Source organism: Ceratotherium simum, chromosome 32, assembly GCF_057802395.1.
Source record: "Ceratotherium simum simum isolate JZ-2026a chromosome 32, ASM5780239v1, whole genome shotgun sequence".
Taxonomy (NCBI): Eukaryota; Metazoa; Chordata; class Mammalia; order Perissodactyla; family Rhinocerotidae; genus Ceratotherium; species Ceratotherium simum.
This window is the reverse complement of record NC_141931.1, coordinates 7,166,220-7,193,397: the sequence shown is the minus strand read 5'-3', so window position 1 is coordinate 7,193,397 and position 27,178 is coordinate 7,166,220. Positions and strand designations below refer to the sequence as shown.

The 27,178-nt window shown below is 33.9% G+C and overlaps 1 protein-coding gene across 6 annotated transcripts in view; it reads left to right on the top strand.

Moving 5' to 3' along the window:
* Nucleotides 1–26,552, top strand: part of WAC (WW domain containing adaptor with coiled-coil) — an 81,685-nt gene extending 55,133 nt beyond the window's left edge. For 3 of the 6 annotated variants that reach the window (XM_014783575.2, XM_004425261.3, XM_087420715.1), the window contains exons 7-14: nt 3,534–3,842; nt 15,476–15,721; nt 17,152–17,274; nt 18,199–18,347; nt 20,591–20,709; nt 22,227–22,413; nt 23,459–23,586; nt 25,100–26,552. In XM_014783575.2, coding sequence (XP_014639061.1) covers nt 3,534–3,842; nt 15,476–15,721; nt 17,152–17,274; nt 18,199–18,347; nt 20,591–20,709; nt 22,227–22,413; nt 23,459–23,586; nt 25,100–25,169 — 1,331 coding nt within the window. In that variant the 3' untranslated portion in view covers nt 25,170–26,552. The remainder of the gene's footprint in view (nt 1–3,533; nt 3,843–15,475; nt 15,722–17,151; nt 17,275–18,198; nt 18,348–20,590; nt 20,710–22,226; nt 22,414–23,458; nt 23,587–25,099) is intronic. The other 3 variants (XM_014783577.2, XM_087420718.1, XM_087420716.1) reach the window with 2 other exon arrangements.
* Nucleotides 26,553–27,178: the final 626 nt, after the last annotated feature.

The window sequence follows — 27,178 nt, the reverse complement described above, 5'->3', positions numbered from 1 at the left end:
GATAGTGACATCAAAGTACCTATTGGCGTTATGTGTTATCAGTGAGAAACTTGTTTATCCTTATATTTGAAAACTGATTTCATCATGATCATAGACCTATGTGACATCTCCATACTGTGTGCTCATCTTAATGTTCTTCTGAGGCTAGATTTTGTCCATGTGGGACAATATGGGTAAGATACATTTGTCTTTTAATTCAAATTATATTTGAATTTGAAGCTTTTACTAAACATATTCTATTCCTAGTGGTTTCCTTTGCTGAGAATAAAATTTAAATGCCACATAGAGCTCTTAGGCACGTTGTCAAATTTTGAAATTTTAAGATGTGTTCTGGGAATTCTTAGACTTAAGCATTTGAACTCTCCTCTAACTCAAAACAAAAAAGTAGAGGATGTATTTAGTCTCCGCAGAAAATATTGATTTATATTGGTAAAATTGTACTTAATTCTCAGAAGACAAAATCATTTAAAATACTGAAGTTAGGAAATTAAGAATATTGTATCTTAAGACTGAAGGCTTGGGTTCTAGTCCCATTTTACTTAATGTCTTAGGTAACTGACTTTCGGCAGACAGTTAAAAATGAGATAAAAGTTTTACTTTCCAAGGAAAAAAAAAAAAAAAAAGCACACAGCTTGTGGGCCTCCTGAAAAATTGGGGGAGGAGTATCGAGGAAGAGTAGCAAATGGGTGTGAGGACAAGTTTTTTTGTTGTTGGGCCGGGTCTTTCCACTTCCTGGCTGATAGTTCCCAGAGAGGGAAAAGATCAGAGCCTTGTATGTCTGCTGTGTTCATTCCAAAATAACCTATCATTTAAGTCATTTCTCCCTTGGGGTAGAGTGAATGAAGAGGAGTAATTAGAAATTTGATAGAAATATTGATGGGAGTAAAAATACTACTTTTGTCTTTTTAATAAACCATCTTTAAAGAAATAAAACCAGAGTTGTGTTTTTAAATTATCTGTGTGCATCTTTTTCAAAAAATGAAATTGGGTTTTTTTTTGGTTTGTTTTTTTCTTCATGATTTCGAAAGCAAGGACTATTTGTTATTAAAAAGATAAAGAGAGGGAAAAATTTTAATCTCATGACCCAGTAACATTTGGGGACATATACTTTTTTCTGTCTGCATATAAATGTATGAAAATTACATATGTATGTGTTTTATGCCAAAAATGAGATATGTTACTGTTTTTAACCTTTTCTTTTGTTCAATAATATTTCAAGGATATGTTTCCGTGTCAGTTTATAATTCTACATTTGTTACCTTGACTGCATGGTATTTCATTTTTTGGATGTGCCCTCATTTATAAATAATCCTCGATGCTTAGGTGGTTTTTAGCCTTTTCCTATTATAAACAATGCTGTGATTCCTGTTTTTGCCCACTTATCTGATTACTTCCTTAGCTAAATTTCTAGAAGTGCAAATGATGAGTCAATGCATCTGTGATTGTGTTGAAATGTAGTCATGTATCACACTTTTTGAGTTTTAAATCATGTTTGAGCAAGTACTTGAGTTGTATTGCTTTTTCTTTTTTAATGGGTCAGCTAAGCTATACTTGATGTGGTAGTAATACAGTCACTAAGCCATTTAAGTGCTTAACTTTGTCTATTCAAAAAATAGGCACAGTTGGCAGAGTTTTCCCATATGTTTAGTATATTGATGTTCATATAGGGTAAAGCTTAAAGCTTTGTAATTCCTAACTGCTAATAAAAGAAGAGAGAGGGAGAGGGAGAGGGGGAGAGAGAGAGAGAGAGAGTGTGTGTGTGTGTGTGTAGGGGATGCAGGAGGATTGGGAATATTTTATGTGTAAAGAGATAAAGGTAGAAAAATAGATTTTAGAAAGACAGCCAAAATGACAACCAAAAACGTCTCTAGACTTCTGCTAAATGTCCTTGTGGGGGGTGTGCAGACAGTCACTGCTTTAACTATGTTCTGTCTAGAGTTGCCAAGTAATAGAAAGTTGTTGCAGCTGTAGCTTCCTCGGTTCCTCTAATGCTGCTGCTGTTTTTTTTTTTTCTCCAAAGCTTACAAATGTTAGAAGTAGTATCATCTTTCATTTTCATGGGAGTACATTTACTTGATACATTTTGGCTGTAGTCAATACAGAACTGAAGGGGAGTTTTCTTGGTCAAGGAAATAAAAGTTCTAGGTAATCAAGTGACAGGATTGGTGGGAATTAGGCATGGTATTATTTCTGTTATATTTGACTTAAAAGTGTCTATTGTATTCTTAAGTTTTATGCGCATGCAACTTGATAGTTTACTGATATCATGCAACAGGTGTTTGTATTCTGCTATGATAGCTCAGTCTATTTGTTCATTTTTCTGATGATATATGTGTAATTTATAACACTGAAGTTCATTTATTAAGTCATTAAGTCTAAAGACCTTGTGTTGTGATGTGAGTGAAGTTTTTTGGCAGTATCCAGTACCTTTTGTTTTGGTGTAACATGTAGGAGTTGTGCACTGACAACTTGAAAACTGACTTGTAGTTTAAGCATACTTCCTCCTTTGTGCTGTCCTGGTCTCTAGACTTGGAGGAACCATGAGTTGGAAAAAACAACACAATATTCAACAGGGAGGGCGTCCTTTGGTAATATCATTACATACCATGTACTTGAATCCTAAGATGTTTCTCCACTTAAAAGTTGCTCTAATTCTTTAGTCACTGATTAGACTATTGTAATTTAGGCTAGAGATTTTTTGATAAATATCAATTTTGTTACCACGAGTGTTGAAATTTTTCTTCTTTTGTAATTTTTTTGTGTAAGCAAAAGTACTTATTTCTCAGTTTAAAATATTTTTGTGGCTTTAATTTGGAAGAGGACCTGTTTTTAATACAACTGATAATAGCAAGTAGATTTTTCTGACTGTGCTGCAGATGTAGGACTTCTCTTTTCAGATAACATAACTTGATTTTATAACGATGATGTTTGTTAGCCTTATTGAAAACGTGAATTGAGTTACTTATTGAATGCACAGTTCTTCATAAACTCAGCTATCCCAAAATGAGTTCATTTAAGCCCTAGCACAAACTACTTTAGAACCCACTAATTAGCTACTTTAGTATTCAGAAAAATCAGGCTAATAAAGCCAATATTCTTTTGCAGTTGAACCACTGTGGATAATTCAGTTATTAGAACCTATGATCCATGTTTTTAAAAAATTTATCATTTACTTTGTCAATTTTTAAAATATTAAAAAATTTTTTATTTGAGTAAAATGTTATATAACTTCATATATTGATTTTTTTTGAACTACAGTGTGGTTCTAAAGAATTCCCAAAAACTAGTAGCCCACTTGAAATCTGAGTATAGATTAATATTTATAGTTGAGCTAAAATTCCTCTTCCAGTATTTGGATATCTATATGCTAGTGCCAAAACTGCAGACACTAACTGGGCTTGCAGTTTTATAAAAAGATATAAGTACAAGTATGTTGCTAAATTAGCTGATGTGAAAGACAGGATTCTAACGTAATCTTTTTTCTTCCCCCTTCCGTCATTCCAACATCTCTTTTTTCGAACTGTGACCTAAAGTGGAAGACAAGCATTCCAGTGATGCCAGTAGTTTGCTCCCACAGAATATTTTGTCTCAAACAAGCAGACACAATGACAGAGACTACAGACTGCCAAGAGCAGAGACTCACAGTAGTTCTACGCCAGTACAGCACCCCATCAAACCAGTGGTTCATCCAACTGCTACCCCAAGCACTGTTCCTTCTAGTCCATTTACGCTACAGTCTGATCACCAGCCAAAGAAATCATTTGATGCTAATGGAGCATCTACTTTATCAAAACTGCCTACACCCACATCTTCTGTCCCTGCACAGAAAACAGAAAGAAAAGGTATGCCATTATTACTAGATGCTGCACGTTGAATTATAGTTTCTGATTATATTACATTATATTCATTAGCCTAAATAAGACTCTTAATTATAAATTCTTTTAAAAAGTCTTTTAGAATGTTGCTGCATAGATTTAGGTCTAGAGTTAGCCATATTCAGCTTTTTCTTTTAATTTTTCATTATGACGCCTCAGAACTGTTTTTTGCCTTTGACACGTTGAAGTCGAGTGCTTAATTTTAACAGTAATGGTTTAAATAATTTATCAAAGCCAAATGACTGTCCCTTCATATTTGTGTGAAGTAATTTTTGGTTTTTGTGATAATTGTCTTAATGGTTGAGTTTTGAAATTGTCTGAATTTCCTATTAATTACAATTTAATATGAATAGAAACATTTTAAAACTTATCATTTCTACATAATGTGCAACTATTGGTTTCAGTTTGTGAATTAGAAAACTGAGTCATGGGTCACAAGATAAGAAGTCTTAATGTCTGAAGAGAAGTTAAACTTTGTAATCCAAATTGTGTTTATTTAACTCACTGCTAAAAACATGTTCATAGCGTGTTTGACTCAGTGCTAATAACATGTTCATAGCATGTTCAAAAGAGTGAGAGAAAAATTGTGTCAACTACTTGAGAGGTGACATGTAACAGAAGCAAAGTGATGGGATAAGTATATTTGCATAGACCACTCACAATTCCAAACTTAAACTTTATGGTATGTTTTAAGACACTAAAAAAGTTAAAAGGCAATAAGTAAATAAATGATGGGTACATTAGCAGACTGATTAGCAGATTGGCATCAGTAAATGTTGAGGAACTTGTAAATGTCCTGTGGGTTTAGAAGATACTACATGGGGCCAGCCCCGTGGCTTAGCAGTTAAGTGCGCGCGCTCTGCTGCTGGTGGCCCGGGTTCGGATCCCGGGCGCGCACCGACACACCACTTCTCCGGCCATGCTGAGGCCACGTCCCACATACAACAACTAGAAGGCTGTGCAACTATGACATACAGCTATCTACTGGGGCTTTGGGGGAAAAAAATAAATAAATAAAAATTATTAAAAAAAAAGAAGATACTATATGGACCTCATGAGTCTTTAAGCTTTTAATCTATTGTCTGATTCATTATTTCATGTTGATTTAATTTGTTGACAAAGGGTTCAGATAATTGGGTTTCTTTTGCTTCTAGTTTCCTTTTATTTGAATTTCCCTTGTAACAATTGTTATACTTTACTAAACCATACTTTTATCATATAGTGCATGATACATTAAACAGCTTCTTCCAAATGAGTTGTTACACTTTACTAAACCATACTTTTATGCAAATGTCAAATTCCCCAAAGATGGTTTTTACCAAAATTCATATGTACAAGTCATATTTACCCTGATATAGAATTAAATTTACAAAGAGAATTCTTGAGAGATGAAATCTGAATTAATGCAGTAATTGTTAATGTGGTAGTACTTTCTAAAGGATGTTATGGTTTTCAGTTCTTAAATTTTTATTTTGATTATTTAGTCTCAGAAAAAGTTTTTAAAATCTTTGTCAGTTAGAAAAACATCCTATTGCCTTTTTGCCCCTTAAATATCAATAAGTTCAGTCTTTTACTGTTTTTTCTTGCTCAATGTGTCTCTTGCTGGGCAGTCATTCTTGTGACTACCTTGTCTACATAAGTGACTCCCAAATCATTATTTCTAACTCACACATATATCTGCTTCCCTTCTATAAGCATTTGTTATTTGTTATATCTCCTCAGAATACAGTGTGTCCCAAATCCCTTTTCCCACAGTTTATTCTTAGGTTCTCAGTAAGTGACAGCACTATCCCCCAACTATTCCTTTTCAACATTTCTTGCCCACCTACCCCTACCCACCCATTGACAAATCCTGGATTCTTCCTTCTATATCTTACTTGTGTATATCCTTTCTCTTGTTATTGCCACTGCCATTATTGAAACTTAGGTCATCTCTCTTGAAATAACCTCCTGATTACTGCTCTGCTTCCTTCTGCCCAGGCTGTCCACTTATGGTGGCATCATTATAAAATTTAAATTGGATTGTGTCACTTTGCTTAAAATTTTCTAATGATTTTCCATCATCCAAAGGATAAAGTCCATACTTAGATTTCTTAGTAAGATTATAGCAAATACTTGACAGTCTGATTGCAGTCTGTCTTATTAGCTTGATCTCCAGCATTCCATTCTTTCCTTCCCTATAATCCATCTGTTATAAACTTGTACATTTCTTAGGGCATGTTATATTCTTTCATGTTTTGAGCCTTAGCTGAAAAGGACGTTTTCTTGCCTCCATTCCCATTCTTTTTAAGTCTTTGGGTTCTCCATGTCAGTTAACCTCTCCCAATCTCTGTTTCCCAAACACTTGGTCTGTTATAGCACTTATCACATTATAGCTTTAGTTCCTTCAATTAGACTGTATCTTATTTAGGGTTAGACGTTAGGTTTTATTGCATTTTGTTATTTGTTCACCTTCTTCCCTCTCCCTCCATGCTTCAAGCACCATTCCTGACAAACTTAAAATAATTAAAAATTAACCGTGTACTCGGTTTGGTGCTAAGTGTTTTATATACATTTTAGTTTATTCCTTAAAACAACATTTTGAGGGAAGGTGGTGTCTCTTAGATATGAAGAGCCTAAACATTGCCACGGTTTAAACACATGGTATTAGAGGCAGCTTCTCCAAAGTCCGTGTTCTTTCCACGAAACCACAGGTAGTAAAAGATACACAACAAATCTATATTAATTTGGATTCTAGTAATTCAGAATTCCTGACAAATCTTAGGTGATTCCTCTTTTATTTTTTTGCTGAGGAAGATTTGCCCTGGGCTAACATCTGTGCCCATCTTCCTCTACCTTATGTGGGATGCCACCACAGCATGGCTTGACAAGCGGTGCATCAGTGTGTGCCCGGGATCCGAAGCTGCAAACCGCGGGCCGCCAATGCAGAGCGCTTGCACTTACCTGCTACACCACGGGGCCGGCCCCTTAGGTGATTCAAATGTAAATTCTACAAAGTATGTTTGCTAATGGAAAACTTTATATGAAAATTTTATATATAATTTTAAACTTACAGGAAGAAACTCCATTACCTTGGAATTGCATATTTATATAGGGAAAATTGTACACTCTTTCCAAGTACTTCTCTCTGCATGTAGATTGAAGACAGTATTATTTCCTTAAGTAAATTGTACAACAATTTGGATCTTTTCAGATTGTTTTCCAGTTAGTCTAAATTTGTGAAGCATCCATTAATTTGAAATATATATTTTTTCTCAGTGGAGACATCCATGGTATTTAAAGTAAGCTTACTGTTGACTCTTCTCACCAACATAGTGATTTCCTTATTTGGATTTTCCTTAACAAATAATTTATATTAAGAGGTTGATGGTTCAAGTAAGATTGGTTTTGTGGTCTTAAGTGCTAATAGTATAGCAAAACTGTATCTAAGGATGTCAACAGTAGGATGCTGTGTTAAATAGTACAAGAGCAGGATCTTTGTTTTCTTGACCACTGCTCTATCCCTAGTGCTTGACAAATAATAGGCTTCAGTAAATATTTGTTGTAGATGGATAAATAACTGAAAGAATGGCGATAAGTATGTTGAGGGCTGGGGAAGCACCTGCATTGGTCCTGGTTTAAAAAATCTATTTGGAGAAAAAGAAGAGTGTCATATGTGTTGTGCATCTAAAGGATACCAGCAATAGACTTAGATCTGTTTACTGCCAGTGTGTCTTTCGAGAAAAAGAACCTAAGATAAGTCAAAGTCTAGGCTTGTTTGAGGGACAGAGATGTGGAGAAGCTGTGAAGCTCTGGTTTTGCAGAGAAGAGTTCTGGTGTTAGGTGAGGCAAAACAAAGGAGTCAGGTACCTCCTTTTAGATCTATATCTGTTTGTTAGGGTGACATTTGAACATCTGTGGGCAAGATTACTTTAGATTGGACAAGATTACTTTATTACTTTAACAGAGAAACTCTGATGTGCTAAAAAATCTAAAACTGATTTTTATTAGTTGGCAACCCCATTGATCATTCTAAACTGGACCTAACTCCACCCTCCCTTCCAGATTTGTAAATGACAAAATAGGCAGCAGACGTGGGTCCTTGTTCATTGCTTTGGCCAAATAATTGCCCGAGTCAGAAGAGTTCAATGACATTAATTAACAAGTTTTTTATTTGGTAATTTAGAGTTATGATTTATTGGCATAGATAAGTTTGAAAAGTAAACAAAGTAGCCACTGAAGCAGACCTATTCAGTGAGACCACATTCCATCCCTCTGTTGCTTTAAAATAATTTTTAGGATTACTAAATATTCATGGAAAATTAGAATGATTGGCCATAGATTTACTCAAATGTTTATTGAATAACTGAATATATTAGTGGAGGAATTTAGTCTGCTTTAGTTGGTAAGTTTGTGATGAAAGAATATTAGAAAATACTGTTTGTAACATGACAGGTAGGGAAGGCCCTGTTAATCAAGATCCAAAATGCCTTTGCCTTAAAAAAAAAGTTGATAAATTTCATCACATAAGACATTTAAAACTTTTCTGTGACAGAAATACAATAAAGGTCGAAAGACAAGTATCAAATTGGGAGAAAGAATTTGCACCATATATAACAGTACATTAAGGATACGTTAAGAATTCATCAAAGCAATATGAAAAAGACAATCCATTAGAAAAAGGAGCAAAAGATATGAACAGTTAACAGAAGAGGCATTTAAAATTGCCAGCCTTGCCTTACAGCAGTTACAAAAATGAATTCAAAATGGATCAAAGACTTAAACTTAGGAGCTGAAACTATAACACTCTTAGAGGAAAACAGGAGAAAGTCTTTATGATGTTGGATTTAGTGGTGATTTCTTGGATGCGACACCAAAAGCACAGGCAACAAAAGGAAAAATAGATAAATTGGATTTCATCAAAATTAAAACCTTTTGTGCCTCAAAGGATACTCCAGAGAGAAAAGACAACCCACAGAATGGGAGGAAATATTTGTAAATCATATATCTGATAAGGGCTTAACATCCAGAAGATATAAAATCCTATAACTCAACAACAAAATGAAACAAACAAGCCAGTTCAAAAATGGGCAAAGGACTTGAATAGACATTTCTCCAAAGAAGATATTCTGATGGCCAATAAACATGAAAAGGTGCTTAACATCATTAATCATTAGGGAAAGCAAATCAAAACCACAATGAAATACCACTTCACACCCATTATGATGACTGTTATGAAAACAACAATGGAAAATAACAAGTGGTTTTGAGGACCTAGAGAAATTGGAACCCTTGTGCTTTTCTGGTAGGAGTGTAAAATGACACAACTGCTGTGATACAGTTTGGCAGTTCCTCAAAAAGTGAAACATAGAATTACCATAGGATCCAGGCAATTTCACACCTAGGTATATAACCAAAAGAATTGAAAGCCAGGGAATCAAACAAGTATTTATACACCAGTGTTCATAGCAGCGTTATTCACAATAGCCAAAAGGTGGAAGCAATCCAAGTGTCCATCAACAGATAAAGGAGATAAACAAAATGTGGTATATATATGTGCAATATTACTCAGCCTTAAAAAGGAATGAAATTCTGATACATGCTACAACACAAGTGAACCGTGAAAACCTTATGCTAAGTGAAATAAGCCAGACACAAAAGGGCAAATATTGTATGATTCCACTTAGATGAGGTACCCCAGAATGGGAAAGTTCGTAGAGACAGAAAATAGATTAGTGGTTACTGGGGAGATGGGGAGCTATTGTTTAATTGGGTAGAGAGTTTCTATTTGGAAAGATGACAAATTCTGGAGATGAATACTGGTGTGATGGTTGCACAACAATGTGAATATACTTAATGCCACTGAATTGTAAACCTAGAAATAGTTAAAATGGTAAATTTTATATGTATTTTATTAGCATAAAAAATTTCAAGAGAAAGAGTACCAAAACATTGGAAATTAGATTAAAATGAGGGTTTTTTCACCCTTAAGTTTAGTGACGATTAATGATTGAATTCGGGGAAACGGTTGGTGTGAGTCTGTAAGTTGGTTATTGCAGAGGTCACTTTAGTAAAATCTTAAAGTTTTAAAACATGCTTATCCTTTCTATGTATTAACTTGAAGATTTTCTCAGTTGAACAAAAAGGCAAGTTGCAAAAATATATCTTTATGTTAAAAAACATCGACATTATATTTATGTGTATTTCTAAATACATAGAGAAAGTTCTGGCTGGATACATGATTAAAAATATTGATGAATTATAAAATTAAAAATAAATTAAAATGAAAGTCACAGATTATATACTAAATGTTGTCACCTAGCAATCTTATATTTTTTTCTACTATACTTGTATACTTTGTTTTTCTTTATAATTTCTCCATGTTGTACTTTCCTGTGTAATACCACTACTTCAAAATGGAAGAAGCAGGCTGCCTTTATCAGTAGTTTGAGTTGTGTTCACATGTCCTGTTCAGTATTATTACAGCAACTGTCAGAACATCATAGGAAATTAATGATTAGAAATTAAATTAGTACCTTTTACTCAAGTGCAGTATCTCTTTAGATCTTATTATAGATAGAAATGGAGTTATTTGGCATACCAGAAAAATATAGGTCAGAAACAAATTTTGACTTTGGTGTATGCTCTCTTAGGTGTTTTGAAAGGATGCCTATAATTAGAAGAGGTGAGTGATGTTACTTTAAACCTGAGAAAGTTAGGTTTTGGTAACAGGTTTCTATGTGAAGTCTAGTCTTTGGTAGGTTACTCCCCCTACTGGTAAAAATTGGAAATATAAATGAATAATTCATAATTATAAGCATAAAGGAAGAGAAAAAGTTTTTTATCAAAGCAAATATATACAGTTTAAATTAAAATCAAAGGGTAACATATTTTGTGGCTCATATTAAAGTAAAGAATTGGTTAGCTATCTGCAAGTCATAGAAATAATCAGGTAGGAAAGTGATTTAGTTCATTTAAATTTAAAATAGCTTAGGAAGAGATCATTAAATATCCTTAAAAAGATCATAGGCACACACACACAATTAAAATGCTAGAACTAAAACTAGATACCATTCTATTGCCAAACACTGTGAAAAAATGCTTAAAGTAACCTAGGTTTGTTGAATGGCTCGGGAAAGTTGGCATTTAAGGATTGAAACTAGAGGCTGATATTCTTAAAAAGCAGAAGAGTCTATTGAAATTGCTTTGTAATGCAAAACACTACATTAATCTTCTTGTGTAAACTCATTATTCGTCTTCAGCTGTTTTCAGAGATCCAGATTTTTTATTTATTTGTTTGATACAAATCTGTATAAACGTGTTATTAGGTATATTAGCCTCACATCCTAACAGATTAGATTCTAGCTTAAAAGATTTCAGACAAACAGAACTGTTAATTAAAATTATCTATATAGAAAAGACACACTCAGTGACTGTATACTTGTTCCAAATAGTAGTTTTGTTGCTTTTGTGTGTAAAAGAAAAAAAAAAGTGGTTGATTATTTTATAAGATTATTTAAAATAAATCTAAATGAGTTATTTGTCTCAAAAACTATATAATGTTACTCAGCTTTATGAAAACAGCGTAAAGTGAGCTGTTCATCGTCTGCTTTGTCAATTATTTATGGAGACCTTTGACTTTCCTCCCCATTATCGTACGGTTTGAACCTAGAGACTAAGAAAGAGAGCACATATACATGCACCTGGGCCTTTATTGCAGAATCAGGCATCCAGTCAACAAATATATGTTGATGCCATCCTGGTGCCAAGTCCCATTTTGTACCAGGGCTACAGAGATAAATACAACAAAATTCGCCTCCTAAAGAAGTTCATGTTCTAATAGAAGGGAAAGATAATAAGCTATATAATAGAAGATTCTGGGTAATATAATCTGTTTTAGGGCACTCTGAACACAGAAGAGGGGCACCCAACCAATACCTTTATTTTATAATATTTTAGTGATAAAACTAAGACTGCCTTTCAGGATAGCATTTTACATTTACATTAATTGTTAAACTCATCATTTATTCTCAACTATACTTGTAGATTGAGGCAAATAATATTAAAACAAGCTTTGGAAGGGCATTTGTATGGGTGTGTCATTTAGGGAGAAGGGATGAATGGAGCTATTTTTAAAAATAGTGTGAAAATAGCATGCTGAAGACCTGCCAGGAAAAGCGATTTAGCTTTCCTGTCTTTGATCTTAACTCTTTCTCCTTTCAGTTCTCCGTGTTCGTGCTATGTTTTTTTATTTTGTTTTGGCTGTTTCCTTTTGTTTTTAAAGTTAAAAGGAACCTTGGAAGTTCTCTATTTTTTCATAAGCAGCAAGGGGTGCCAGAATCATCCATAGAACTCTTTCTTACAAGTTCAACATATGCTTGGGTCTCCCCAGGTTCATTAGATCTGGGATGGAGCCCTGGTATCTGTATTATTTTTTTTTTTTTAACTTTACAGGTCATTCTGATAAGCATTTTTTTGAAAACTCATACTCAAAATCAAACTTTTTTTTTTTGTGATGAGGAAGATTATTGCTGAGCTAACATCTGTGCCAGTCTTCCTCTACTTTATATATGGGACACCGCCGCAGCATGGCTTGATGAGTGCTGCATAGATCTGCACCCGGGATCTGAACCCGTGAACCCCAGGCCACTGAAACGGAGCATGTGAACTTAACCACTGTGCCACCTGGCCGGCCCCAAAATCAAACTTCTTAATAGAGAAATTCTGGCCTAAAGAGATATCAGTTGCTCAAGGGTACCATAAGTATTAAGTAGTATCAGCTGGTTTCCTTGCTATTCATTGATAATCTCTCAGAAAACTGCAGAAGAAATCTATCCTCAGTGTAAATAAACTTATAAAAATTAGAAGTTAAGGATGTGTAGTTTTTGTGGTTTTATTTCTTTATGGTAATATGTATTAGTTTTCTTATTTGGGGACGTTTCCTCTTCTTGGATTAAAGGGCAACACTGAAGAATTTTCAGGCCTGTGTTAATTTTTCAAATCTGTGGATAGATTTAGCAGCACCAAAACAAATTTGAAAACAACTCACACCTTTTCCAACTCCTGTTGTTAAAAGCAGACAAAAACCACAGTAAAAGTATCAAAAAAGAGGATCGTTGCAGAGGGGTATAAGTACTAATTTAATTGTTCATGCAGGATGTACAAGTACAGAACTTGTTTAATTCTAAATATTAAAGATGCCCCTAAGCTGAACCCTAAGGGATGTGATCTGGAGAAAACTGCTGCTGTAGTCTGTAGTTGCCCCATACACTGTAATAACTGACAGCAGGTTTTCACAAGTAAAATCTTATTTCATTCAAGTTTCTTTATACTTGTCTATGAATCCAAAACAGCAAAGCTAAACGCGATAGGCAATCTTTTAGCCTTTCAGACCCTCCTTTTAAATGTGTGCCTTAGAAAAATTAAAATGTCTGCCTTACAAGAATTAAAATGTCTTAGGCTGTCTGAGTTGATCATAATTGATCAACACATCCTTGAAATGAACTTAAAGCAGCTATGAGGTCCATATTTTAGAGAGCTATTGCCCCTAGTTCTTTTGACCATTAGAGTAGTGTCCTAAAAAGACTGATAAAGGAGTCCCTTTTCAGTAAGCTTGCTGGTAATTCTCAGCTTCTCTAGGACCATGAAGGTTAATGAATGTTCAGTTATTAGAATTGGAAATGAAGATCTAGTTATTAGGTAGCAGTGTAATAGTCAAATGCATTGTTGCTGAAACTTCTGTACATCATAATAGCAGTCTTAATTCAGTTATATAATGTGTATATATATATGAGCTTGAAAATCTTCAAGGAGTGGATATGTATGGGGATTTAAAGATGCTTTAGCACATTTTCATGTTTCGTCTTTAGACCAATGTTGTAAGAGAATATGTATGAACATCTTCAGTAGTGCAGTTTTAATGTTACCCACAGGGCCTCTGTTTCTAATTCTCTTTTACTTCCATTAAAGTCACTGTATTAGTAAAATTCCATGGTTTGAAAATACCAGTTTGTGTTCATTTTCCTGATGTTGGACACTTGGTTTGTTTCTAGTTTTGTGCTAAAATAAAACAAGCTATAATAGTGTTATAAAAATTGTTGAATGTTTCTCCTGATTTATGTACATCAGAGTTTCTCTAAGGATGTATACTAAAGGGAATGACTGGGTCATGAAGTATGTGCATCTGCAGTTTTTCTACATAATGCCAAATTATTTTCCAGTGTGGTTAGATCATTTTAGTCTTTAAAAGAAATGTTGTGTTCCCATTACTCCTTACTAACATTTGGTATTGTCATACTTTTAAATTTTTGTCAATCTGGTGAGCATAAAAGGATATCCTGTTGCTTTTAATTTGCATTTTCTTGATTATCAATGAAGTGGAGCGTCTTTCACGTTTTTTTAACCATTCGAGTTTTTCCTTCTGTGAAATATGTTTTGTTCTTTTTTCTATGACTGTCTCTCCATGAATGTCTTTTTTAATTTAGAGGAGTTCCTTAAAATATTTTGGTTACCAATACTTTAGATTTAACTGTTTTGCTTTTTGTAATTTTCTGCATCCTGATATCAGTCAAAGATATCTTCCTGTGTTTTCCTCTTCTAGTTCTAAAGACTTAAGTATATATACAAAAGTTTAGTATACCTTAAATTGGTTTTGTTTTAAATATAAATTTTTACATCTGAAAGGTACATCACTATCTATCTTGTTTTCTTGAGGAATTTCATGGCTGTTACTAGCCCTTATCTCTTTCAAATAAGTTATAGAATGAGCTTGTCAAATGCTACCAAAAATGCTATTGGGGTTTTGATTGCAGTTGCATTGAATCTATATGAATAATTTGCAATGACAGCTTTCAAATAATAATTTTCCATGCATATTTTGTACATGTTTTTTAAAATACTGAGGGTGGTGTTTTTTGGCTATTAAAAGTGTTCTTTTTAGTGCTGATAATCTTTAAATGATAAAAATAGAAATAGCTCATTGTCTCATATTTAATTACAAAAGGGAAAGATGTAATTCTAAAAGTTAATTGTTAATATAAAAGTTCAAAGTAGGAGTCTCCTCTTACTCCTCACATACTTAGCCCATATGGGCTTGCTCACCATGGTGCCTATCCTGATTCGTATTAAAGCCATTGTCATATTTAGGTAGGTAGGTTGTTATTGTCATAAACATTTTCACCTTAAGTTATTTTACCAGACATATAAATTAAGTTCTGGAGAATTGTATTGTCCCTTTATCCTAATGGAATTTTATTTGAATGTGTGGTTAATAAATAACTGTGTTTGAGACACCATTACTAATAAACAGAGTATGGTACTTTTAGAATCAGACATGGATGTGGTTGAATCACTGCTTTACCAGGTTTTATGACTTCAAGCAAGTTATGTAATCTTTCTTGTTCGATTTTTTTCACCTGTGAAATAGGGCTATAAAAATGCCTACCTCATTATTTCTAGTCAATCACATATTTACTGAGCCCCTTCTATGTGCTACCCTGTAAAGATTAAATGAGATTACTTGAGTTAGGTGCCTGGCACATGGAAGTTGCTTGTTTGGTGTTGGTTCCAGTTTCCTCTGTTCAAGTAATTTTTTTCAGCCTTGCTATCTCCTTTTTATTTAGAATCTACATCAGGAGACAAATCTGTATCACATTCTTGCACAACTCCTTCCACGTCGTCTGCCTCTGGGCTGAATCCCACATCTGCACCTCCAACATCTGCTTCAGCAATCCCTGTTTCTCCTGTTCCACAGTCACCGATACCTCCATTACTTCAGGACCCAAATCTTCTCAGACAGTTGCTTCCTGCTCTGCAAGCCACACTGCAACTTAATAATTCTAATGTGGACATATCCAAAATAAATGAAGGTAAATTTTTATAGTAACTACTTTTAAAAATTCATTTGCGTTGTGCAAAATTATATAATTAGTAAAATCCTCAATTTAGGAATAGTCTTTGTTTCATTTTGAAATGCACATTTGAACTTCATTCTTTGCAATTTATATTCCCCATAGTTTAAGGCCTTTGGTATTGTAAGCAAGTTAGCAATACCTGGATTTTCTGTATATTTTTCAAGACTTGCTTTGTACCTGGTAATTACCAAAGATAAGCTGTTCTGTCTGCTTAGTGTGTATGATGAATTTTTTTTTAAGTAAAAATGAAGTAAAGAGCATTTGTTAAAACTGATATAAAAACATTTGGTTTTTAGCATATTTCAAAAAAACCTGATATGTGGAATTAATTATTTGGAATATTAAAAATACGCTAATTACTAAAAGTATAGGAATTCAGGTAGTTCCTTCTTACAATACTTGAAAAATAATTGAGAAAGGAGGTGAGGTAATGGATAACATTTTGTTACTTTTCCTGGTTAATTGCACTGTTAATTCCAGCTTTGCTTTTCAATATGGTACTAAAGTATTTAGGCAGTCACCTCAAAGAAGTCTGAATAAAAGTGGATGTAGTTTTAATTCATAAACCATTCAGATTCAAACATTAAATCCTAAGAGCATTGCAAAATTTTCTGTATGTGTACGCCTTCGCATAATATATTTAATAGTAGTGTTCCGTGGTTAAGTTCTTCCTTTACCCTAAAAATGGAGCTATCTCAGGCTACTTGGTCTTTAATCTATTTTTGTCCTCAACTTTTCTGTATTTTGATTTTATTCTGTAAGATAACCATTCTATTCTCTCCTTTGTTAATGTTTTACTAGGCAAAGTGGGGCAACAGATTGAAGAAACGGTAGCATAAGAAAATGTCAATAATAAAAGGTCTTATGCTTCAAAAATACATAGTCTTCTTAAGTACTCAGCTTTTAATATCCATTTTTAAAAAAGATTGTTGGGGTGGGTGTTCATGTGGGGAGTGGTTAGCTTGTCTAATAAAGCAGTTGTGTGAAATAGCTACCATTTATCCAGTTAATTCCACGTAATGTACTAAGCACTTTATATGGATATGTTTCTGGTATAATCAGAAGTTCCAGTGAACACTCTTTACTGTTTTTTTAAAAAGTCTCATCCAGGAGTTTTTTTTTTTACTGAACCCCCAAGTTATAGTGTAAAGAAAACTGTACTATTTTCCTTTATTATAAACCCATTAAATTTCCTTTCCTCTGCCTCAGATCATTTCACATCTTTAGACCTATTATATTACTCCTATCTTCTAGACTTTGATTTTGAGAGTTCTGATTTGAAACGCTCCAGTTTTTTCTGGGCTCTTCTTCAGTTTTCAGGTTGTTACTAATGCCACATATGCCTCGGTGTTTTTATTTGAATTTAAGATATATTATGTTCTTAGTTCTTACAGCAGCTGTGACACAAGCCTCACTGCAGTCTATAATTCATAAGTTTCTTACTGCTGGACCATCTGCTTTCAACATAACTTCTCTGATCTCTCAAGCTGCTCAGCTCTCTACACAAGGTATTCATATTCTTAGGTATCTCTAGAATTATATCTTGATTTGGGGGGGGATTAATAGCAATTTTTTTTAGTCTTTGAAGAGATTAGCTATAATAATGATTTTATTGTGTTTGATTTTTAACACTACTATATACCATAATATTTTTATATACCTTTTCTTTTTAGATGAACAAGCTTTGATATTTATCTTACAGTATCTCCATCAAATCTGTAATATATATTTAATTCAGAATTTAAGTTGTTAATGAGATATGTTACTCCAAACCTGAAAGTAAACTACGATATGCCCTCAATCTTTGCGAAACATTGAACATGTTTTAAGAGTTGAAGTTTGGTTCAAGTTGACGTTAGAATAGTTTTTGACTAGAGGATACAGGAATGCTCAAGTCCTGCTGTGAATTAGCTGTCCCTCTTCTCTGTGAAGGTATCCAGTGGAAAGAGATACACTTAGGAACAAAAGGGAAATGAAAAGGGTCACTTTGACTTGTTCCCCCACCCCAACTCAGAAAGCTGATTAATTGAGCAGGAGTACCTGGTCTAAAATTGAAGTATAATAGTGAAAAGACTGTTACAACCCTCTGGTTAGCTTCATGAGGCAGGAGACTAAAGGACATAATGGGGCCTAAATGTAGAATAAGAAAGAAGAAATAAGGATGGTGAGGATGCCTTCCATGTGAGAATAAGTTCAGGCCTACCTTCTCACTCCATCCTTAGAAAGAGAGAGGGGACCTACACTGGGTGTGCTTATCTCTGTCACATAGCTCGTTTATTCAGCGTGGCCCCAGTGAGTACTTCATTCTGACTTTTTCAGATAAATGTTCTCTTTGGGGGACATGGGACATATAGAGAGATAAAAAGATCTCCCCCATATATATGGCAGAGGTTTTGGGTTTATTTGAAATTAATTACTTCACTCTTTTACAGCCCAGCCATCTAATCAGTCTCCGATGTCTTTAACGTCTGATGCATCATCCCCAAGATCGTATGTCTCTCCAAGAATAAGCACACCTCAAACTAACACAGTCCCTATCAAACCTTTGATTAGTACTCCTCCTGTTTCATCACAGCCAAAGGTATGTTTCCTTTGAGGGACATTGGGAAAAGAAATCACTTACTTTTGGAAAAACAAGTTTAATAATGTTTGAGAATCTGTATTGTAGAAAAGGGCCTTTCTGAGAATGAAATAGTGGTGGAGTGAATGACTGGTGAGTGAGAATAGATGCAGGTTAGAATCTGTCAGTTAACTGAGGGATGGAGGGGGGAGTTGCATCTCTGCCACTTTTATGCACTGAGTCTGTTCTCTTTATTGGCTTTGGGATTTGTGACATGGACAGCAGGATAAAGAAGGATATACTAATTGAATCTTAATATTTGTAGAATTTTTAAACTCTAAGAGATATGAGAGAACATGTTTCCCAGGGACTTTTTTTCCCATACTTTTATTTCAGAAATGAGTCTGTTTCTGTGCTAAGAACTTTATATGTATTATATTTAACTTTCACATCATGAGAATCAACCACTATTTGTCTCATTTAATAGATGAGAAAATACAGCTGCTTTGTGGCGGAGTCAGAATTTGAGGCTTAGTTCTTTCTGAAATAGAACCCATTTTACTAAGCTGTGCTTACCCGTGTTTATCCAAGCAAAATCTTCCATGGATGGCTCCTCAGGGCACAGTTAGAAAATTGCTGGCCTGTTCTTACTGGACTATGAACAGGACCTTACACTGCTGTAGTCAAATTTTGTCGTACATCATTTGAGTCTTGTCCACAAATTCATAAGCAAATCCGAGTCATACTCATTTTTTGCTTTGTAGCATACCACCAGTAAAACATTGAGAGATTTGGAAGTTGGTATATATTTACTCTTAATGGTAAATGTAGGAGGAAATTTTTTTTAGTTATTGTAAAACAATGAGCTGTTTCAAACTTTCATGCCAAAGAATTCTTTATTCAAGTAAAATCATAAGCAGAAGCCTAAAAATAAATGCATTGAAACATAGCTTGAAATTGATGGTAGGCCAGCTTTTAGGTCTTCCTATTGGCTCATCCCTTCCCTACTTCAGTCATTTATCTATGCATGTTTAGGGTCAATCTAGATTTTTTTAAAATTCTGAGTTATTATTGTTTGTTGGTTTTTTTGTTATGCGATTCCTTATTGTTTGCCTATATTTTGATGGGAGAAGAATTAAAATGTGAGTTTCAGCAAGAGATCTTATTCTTAGATCTTAAAACTTATCTTCAGGGTGGTATCTTAAGAGTACAATAAATAATGACTAAAAGTGTACTAAGTGGTAGAGTTAGTTTTACAGTCAGTTATAAAATTAGCGTTTCAAATCCCTTAAGCAGATGGCTGTCAGTTTTTACATTCAAAAACTTTTTCGAGTCATTTTTAAAAATAAGTGCACATTTGATTATGTAGATTTTGTAAAAATGTTTTATAAAAGAACATGTTCTTTTATATTCAGAAGTAGCAGGGCTATCCATATTTGTTTGGGAGAATATTAATCATCCAAAAAAAAAATCCCGAACAAAAAACTGCTTGTGCATGTGACCTAAATCACAAATGGCTTCATCTGCCTTGGTGCCTTAATTTGGGGCTTAAAATTGCTTGTTTTCTTTCTGTGGCATCTGAATATGAATAGTATGTGTATCCTCACTGGCAATCATAGACCTCTTGGTCTACCTTTGTAGGGTAACATCTCTATGAAAACCATTTAAGTTGAATTTGTGTGGGCTCATTCTCTGATAGACCAATCTATACATTCTCTCCATGTGTGGTTGAAATTTGAGCAGCTGTATTTGCATGATATAGTAACGTTTATTTTTATTGATATAGAAGTAACAGTAAATCAGACGAGGTATTATAGTGTATTGGAAAGAAAACTGGGCTCAAAAACAGGAGGACTGGTTTCTTATGCTGGTGTGCTAAGAAAGTAATTTTGTGGCCTTGGGCCATTTTATGAAGAAATTAAGTCTCAAAACTTGACTCTCTTCTAACTACATGACCTTTGGGAACTCCTTTGATTCCACTTCTTTAAATCTCTAGATTTTACAGTGTTTAAGATTAATAACTAGAGTTGGAGGGGTATGTGGATTTGGGGGCCTAAATGATAATTTACACAATTAAATATGTCTGTATCACTAATATTAATCTTATTATGAAACAGACTTAGGACAACTCTTATTTTCTTAAAAATCACTGAAGAATAAAAATAACTGGAAAGTTTCATTGATAGAACTTTTGCTTTTATCTAGTTTCCATGCTATTTGCCCTATGTCATAGAAGCCCATCTCACCAGATTTTGACATTTCAGGTCAGTACTCCAGTAGTTAAGCAAGGACCAGTTTCACAATCGGCCACACAGCAGCCTGTAACTGCTGACAAGCAGCAAGGTCATGAACCTGTCTCTCCTCGAAGTCTTCAGCGCTCAAAGTAAGTTGATATTGTGTGTTGAGACAACATTATTTTTTCCTTACTATGGCATTGTTAGAATATTATAAATATGTATGTGTAACAGTACTTGATCTTGGAAGAATCCATGGATAGCCTAATTTAGTTTTATATTATAAAATTGACAAAGACAAATGTCATCTACAACAAGTAGATTATTGTCTCTAGTAGGGAAGCCTGGGTTGTTTTAAAGAAAGTGACTCTTTAGAATTTCACTTAGTGAAATATGATAGAAGCAACAAAATATGTGATGCTTGTATAAAGAGGGCACAAGATTTGGCACAAGATTTTATAATACTTTATTTGTTGTAAATGACGGCATTTTTAACATCCTCATAGCGGTTTTAGATTTGAGTGTATTGATGAAGCCAAAAATCTCACATCTGAAACTTGGGCCAATATTTTCCAGCTGGTGTGTGTCAGGCTTTCCTGGGAGCTTCATGAAACTCTGACCCTATATGGATTGCTTGTCAGATAGAGCTGTATTGTGTTGTCATTTTTCTTTATTTATTAACAATACAACTTCAGATGATTTTCATTTGATTGATTTTCCTATTTTTACTTCTTGCTCTGAGGTGGCAAAATAATTCAACTGTTGTTTTTATTGTTGTTTTCTAAACAAGCATTTCAGAACTTACACATCCAAATGAGAGTTGTTCCTTTCAAAATAATCACCTTGGGAAGCTGTCTGCTTACTCCAGCAATGTTGCCATTGCTCAGAACACTTTTGGGAAATTCTTCTTTTAAATTGTCTTTAGAGGCTGCAGTATTATTTTAAATATCCTCAGTGATGAAAACTCTTCATCCTTTGGGAGATTTAGTTTTTGGAAATAACTGAAATTCATTCAGAGCCAAGTCTGGTGAAGCAGGTAGGAAATCAACTTGGGTGATTAAATTTTTGGTTCTCACTACCATATTCCCCAAACCCTAGCCCAAACCACACAGTTTTAAAAGAAGATAACCAATCTCAGAGTGTTACTTTTTTGGTCTTATTTTGCCACTAAACTCATTCATTGCTATCCTATAATATGCCTGTATTTTGCTTCACATTACTTCACCCTCTGATTCAATACTTTGTTCTGCTATTTAAACAAAGGCAACGTATTTTTCCCCTCCTTATCTACATGTATTTAAGATATAATATTCAGATGTGCCTTATATCTACAACTGTTAAAATGTGACCCTTTCTTAGTTGCATTCTGATTGGTGTTTGTAGTATACAAAATCAACAGGTTTTGCTGTCAAATTTGGAGAGTACTGTTTTTGAATATGACTCTGACGTTATTGTTTAAAGGGCTCTTTTTTACCCCAAAAGTGTATTGACAAATACATGATACAAATGTACTTTGGATTTTAAATTCTATTTATTTGATATTAAAAAAACAAATTTGTCTTAGGAATTTGGATATCTTTAAATTATTAGAAGATGTTGACAGACAATTTCTAGGATACCTAGAAACTGCTTTTAAACATACTACACATACAATTATGTTTTCCAGTAGCCAGAGAAGTCCATCACCTGGTCCAAATCATACTTCCAATAGTAATGCCTCAAATGCAACAGTTGTACCACAGAATTCATCTGCCCGACCTACGTGTTCATTAACACCTACGCTAGCAGCACACTTCAATGAAAATCTCATAAAGCATGTTCAAGGATGGCCTGCAGATCATGCAGAGAAGCAGGTATGTTACATGATTCACAGCAGATGTTTTACCTTAGGATGACTAGCAAAATATAATTTAATTCTACTGTTAGAAAATCTAATCTGGACTACTGAATTCAAGCTATAGTTAAAACAACAAATTTCTAATTAGATTGTAGTCATTTTAGAAAACATTTGATATGTACTTACAGGGTATTTATGAGGTAACTTTTTGTGGTTTCACATAAAATATTTTAATATAATTATCGTTATAGCTACCATTGTTAAGTACTCAGCATTCAACTCTGTGCTAAGTGCTTTATGTTAATTTTCTCCACTTCGTAAAACTGCTAACCAGGGCAATAATGAGTTTTCCCATTTTACCAGCGAGGCCATTAAGACCCAATAGATTATACCAAATTGACCCAGTTAATACAGTGAATGTGGCTCAAAGCCAGTGTGCTTTTTCCACTCAACCTGCCACTCTGATAGTTTTAGAATCTGTTAGTACTATTAATCTTATGACTCTCCCACTAGACTAGCTACTAGAAGTTAGGAAACACTTTTTGCTTTGGGGTGAGGGACCTTAGGACATTGCAGTTACTGCCATTGGCTTCTCCCTTTTATCAGATAACTGACCATCTGAGATGTTCTGTAAGTTTAAAGAGATAGGTTGTGTATCTCATGATACAGAAATACAGTGAGGCCCTTTTATCAGTGTTATAAACTGCTTTGGTGAACTTTGCTTTGGCTGAACAGTGAACTCTGCTTTGGCTGACCCAGCATCTTTTATTAACCACAAATCATGAGTCCATCTATCCTAGTGCTATGCTTTTCTGAGATTAGAAGTACTATTTTCTCAAGAAACCCGAAGGGGAAATCTTAAAATAATTACCTTCCACGATTAGAGACAGTTTTTTAAAAGATAATCATTTTCCCCCTTAGATTCGCCAGCATTTTTGTGGACGTAAAGGGAAAACGATTATTCTGTAATTGTATCAAGTTCTACTCAGAAATATAATGTTTTATTTTTTGTATGTGAATTTGACATATTTTATGTGATTTTCATTTCTTTATTTATATAGGCATCAAGATTACGAGAAGAAGCCCATAACATGGGAAGCGTTCACATGTCAGAAATTTGTACTGAATTAAAAAATTTAAGATCTCTAGTCCGAGTATGTGAAATTCAAGCAACTTTGCGAGAGCAAAGGTAAGGCTTTTGCTGAAATAAGTTTTTATGTTTCTTAGCATTATATATATCTTAAAGTACACTGAAAAACATAAATTTTATTTCTGAAATTTAAAGTTCTCTTTAATGTATTATATCATGTTCCATAATACTATAACTTTGTTTTCATAATTTGATAATATTCCTGGTGAACAGTAATGGCATCTAGAGTTATTTCTCTTAACCCATGGTAAATGCTGCATTGGATTTTTTCTTATGTTATAACTTTATAAGATACGGTAATATACTATTTGAAAAGTGAATTGTTGGCGGCAACTAATAAGAGTTCCCTCTTGAATTGAGAGTAGCACTCTACTGCTGAGCATACTTTAGTTGAAATTTCAAATTATGTTCTGTTTACATTGTTCTTGCATCCCTGATAGATATCTTGGAAATTACAGTAAGAATTTAGTTGTCCAACAGGTTTAATGATGTATATCTGTTTTCTTACTGTTTACACCTGAGCTCTTATTATTTCATAATCTGTTACCATACTTAAGTAGGATATCTACATCCTGATAAATAGTATAGATATTTTTTTAAGTGCCTATTAGAAAATTGAGGACAAACTTTCAATGGCTTCACATCCTGTCTCTATAAGTCATGGGGTCACAGATAGGGTTAATCTTGTCTCGAAACCACAAATATTTGGTAAAAACCAAGTTGGGTTTATACTAAACTTGGAAAAGTGAGTTTTTATCTAATGTTTCAATTACTGAAATATCTGGAGGTACTTTTTGAATATCAACTGGGAATTTTTTACTCTAGGATTGCTCTGAAAGTAGTTCTGACATACGTAAAACTTCATTTTGGCTTGCTAAACAGATGATTTGACTTCAGGAAATTATTGTTTATATGTAACTTATTGAAACAGTATACACAGTCAAATATCAAGCCAGTATATGACTATACCTAATTCACTGGTATTGGCAATAAATGTCATAGATCACAGAAGAGAGGGGTCAGAAAAGGAACGATGTTATGAAGTTTATGGAAATCTAGTTAGCTATGGCATTTGTGTTTTGTCTTTTGTCTTAAATATACATGTCAATTGGACTTTGACTAGGCTCCACTTTTATGAACCTACATTTATATTGTTCTTCAAAACAATTAGCCTCTTGCACCTAGTTAATTCTAGACTTACTATATTGTGGCCCAGGAAACATGTAATATAGGTTTATCTCATGTTTAATATCTGCTGCCTTGTGTGTGTGATGATACAGTGAACAACTACATTTTAAATGTCTTTTTAGTCAAGTTAATTATTGAGAAATTGTTAGAAAACTAGGAAACATTCTAACTTTTGTCACCCTAGTACTTTAATATATATCACATATATTCAATGATTATTTTGTCTTAACTGTAGACTAATTAGTTTTTAATTATTTTGTCTTAACTAGTAATTACTCATAAGATATTACTGTAGTTAAAAGTTTGATTTTTCTGTAACATTTATATGACCACACAGATTCTAATGCCTTCTTTTATTTTTCAGGATACTATTTTTGAGACAACAAATTAAGGAACTCGAAAAGCTAAAAAATCAGAATTCCTTCATGGTGTGAAGATGTGAATAATTGCACATGGTTTTCAGTACAGGAACTGTAAATCTATTGCCCAATCTTAACATTTTTGAGCTGCATTTAAGTAGACTTTGGACCGTTAAGCTGGGCAAAGGAAATGACAAGGGGACGGGGTCTGTGAGTCAATTCAGGGGAAAGATACAAGATTGATTTGTAAAAACCCTTGAAATGTAGATTTCTTGTAGATGTATTCTTCACGTTGTAAATATGTTTTGTAGAGTGAAGCCATGGGAAGCCATGTGTAACAGAGCTTAGACATCCAAAACTAATCAATGCTGAGGTGGCTAAATACCTAGCCTTTTACATGTAAACCTGTCTGCAAAATTAGCTTTTTTTAAAAAAAAAAAAAATTGGGGGGTTAATTTATCATTCAGAAATCTTGCATTTTCAAAAATTCAGTGCAAGCGCCAGGCGATCTGTGTCTAAGGATACGATTTTGAACCATATGGGCAGTGTACAAAATATCATGAAACAACTGTTTTCACACTTGCACCTGATCAAGAGCAGTGCTTCTCCATTTGTTTTGCAGAGAAATGTTTTTCATTTCCTGTGTGTTCCATTTTCCTCTGAAATCCTTGATCTGATTTTATCCATTTTTTAAGGCTCCTCTTTTTCTCCTTTCTTAAGGCACTGTTGCTATGGCACTTTTCTATAACCTTTTCATTCCTGTGTACAGTAGCTTAAACTTGCAGTGATTGAGCATAACCCACTGTTTGTATAAATTATTGAAATCCATTTGCACCCTGTAAGAATGGACTTAAAAGTACTGCTGGGCATGTGTGCTGAAAGTACATGGATTGCTCACATATAAGGAAACGGCCCAATGAACATGGTTGTGGGAGGGGAAAGAGGAAACAAAGCTAGTCAGATGTGAATTGTATCTGTTGTAATAAACATGTTAAAACAAACGAAAATTGTTACTTTTCTTTTCCTTCGGTCAATGCATATTAGAATTTGAACTACCTGGGGATTCTTTATCAGAACTATTCTTGTTGACTATTTATACTTAATTGAAATAATTCCTTAAGGGAGGTTTTGTTTAAAACACATTAACAGGAAATTGTGTATAAGATATTTAATGAAATATGAAATTCAACAAGAATGATTGTCATTTCCCAAGTGGTTGTCATTTGTTAAACCTTGGTTTACCTGTCTTGCTATTATGACATTTCATTTTGAAGGATGTTTGTGTTGTAGCTAACTGTTCAAGTCTGGTGCTGACTGCTGTTCTTAGCCATCACAAAACGCTAAATTTGTGTAATTGGAGCTTCCTGCTGTTATCTGGAAATGGCGGGAAAGCTCAGCTTTGTATATTGTTTCTTAAAGTATATTAAAATAAAAAAAGAAACTATTGCTACTATAAAATTACCTTGGCTTTTTTTTTCTTTGCTAAAATATTGGTCACATGGCCTTAGCATGACACTGCCAGTATTATATCAAATCACAAGGGTTTCTTTATGCAGAAAAATCTTTTTAATTTCAAAATCTTGACTCGCCCAAGTTAGAGACTTGTTTTTTCCTGTTGAGGCAGATGTATTCATGTGCTTTCAGAACTGCCAGCACCAAGGGCTTATTTTGTGATGAGAGACGTTAATGTTATTACATTCTGGGATACTAAAATTTTGAAATTGCTCTTGTGCTTTGAGCATATTTAAAGTATAGAAGCTAATGCTCAAACTTTTAAATAAATTTTAAAAAGTAAATTGTAAGCAATAGTATGGACGATATTTTCTAAAATACAAAAAATGTTCCAGTGTAATTAAGAGGAATTAAAATCTTATCCTGGCAACTGATTCTTTTTTTTTTTTTTTTTTACTGTAACTTGAGTGCTTTTAAAATGTAAGAAAAGACATGTCATATCGTCATGAAATGTTCATACCTGTGAGATTGTTAACATTTGCTGGACTTGCTTAGTGCATGTAAGTGAAACTCCGAAGAACTGTGTTAAGTTAGATGCAGTCCTGTGTCTTTCCTGGAAAGTGAGCAATGTG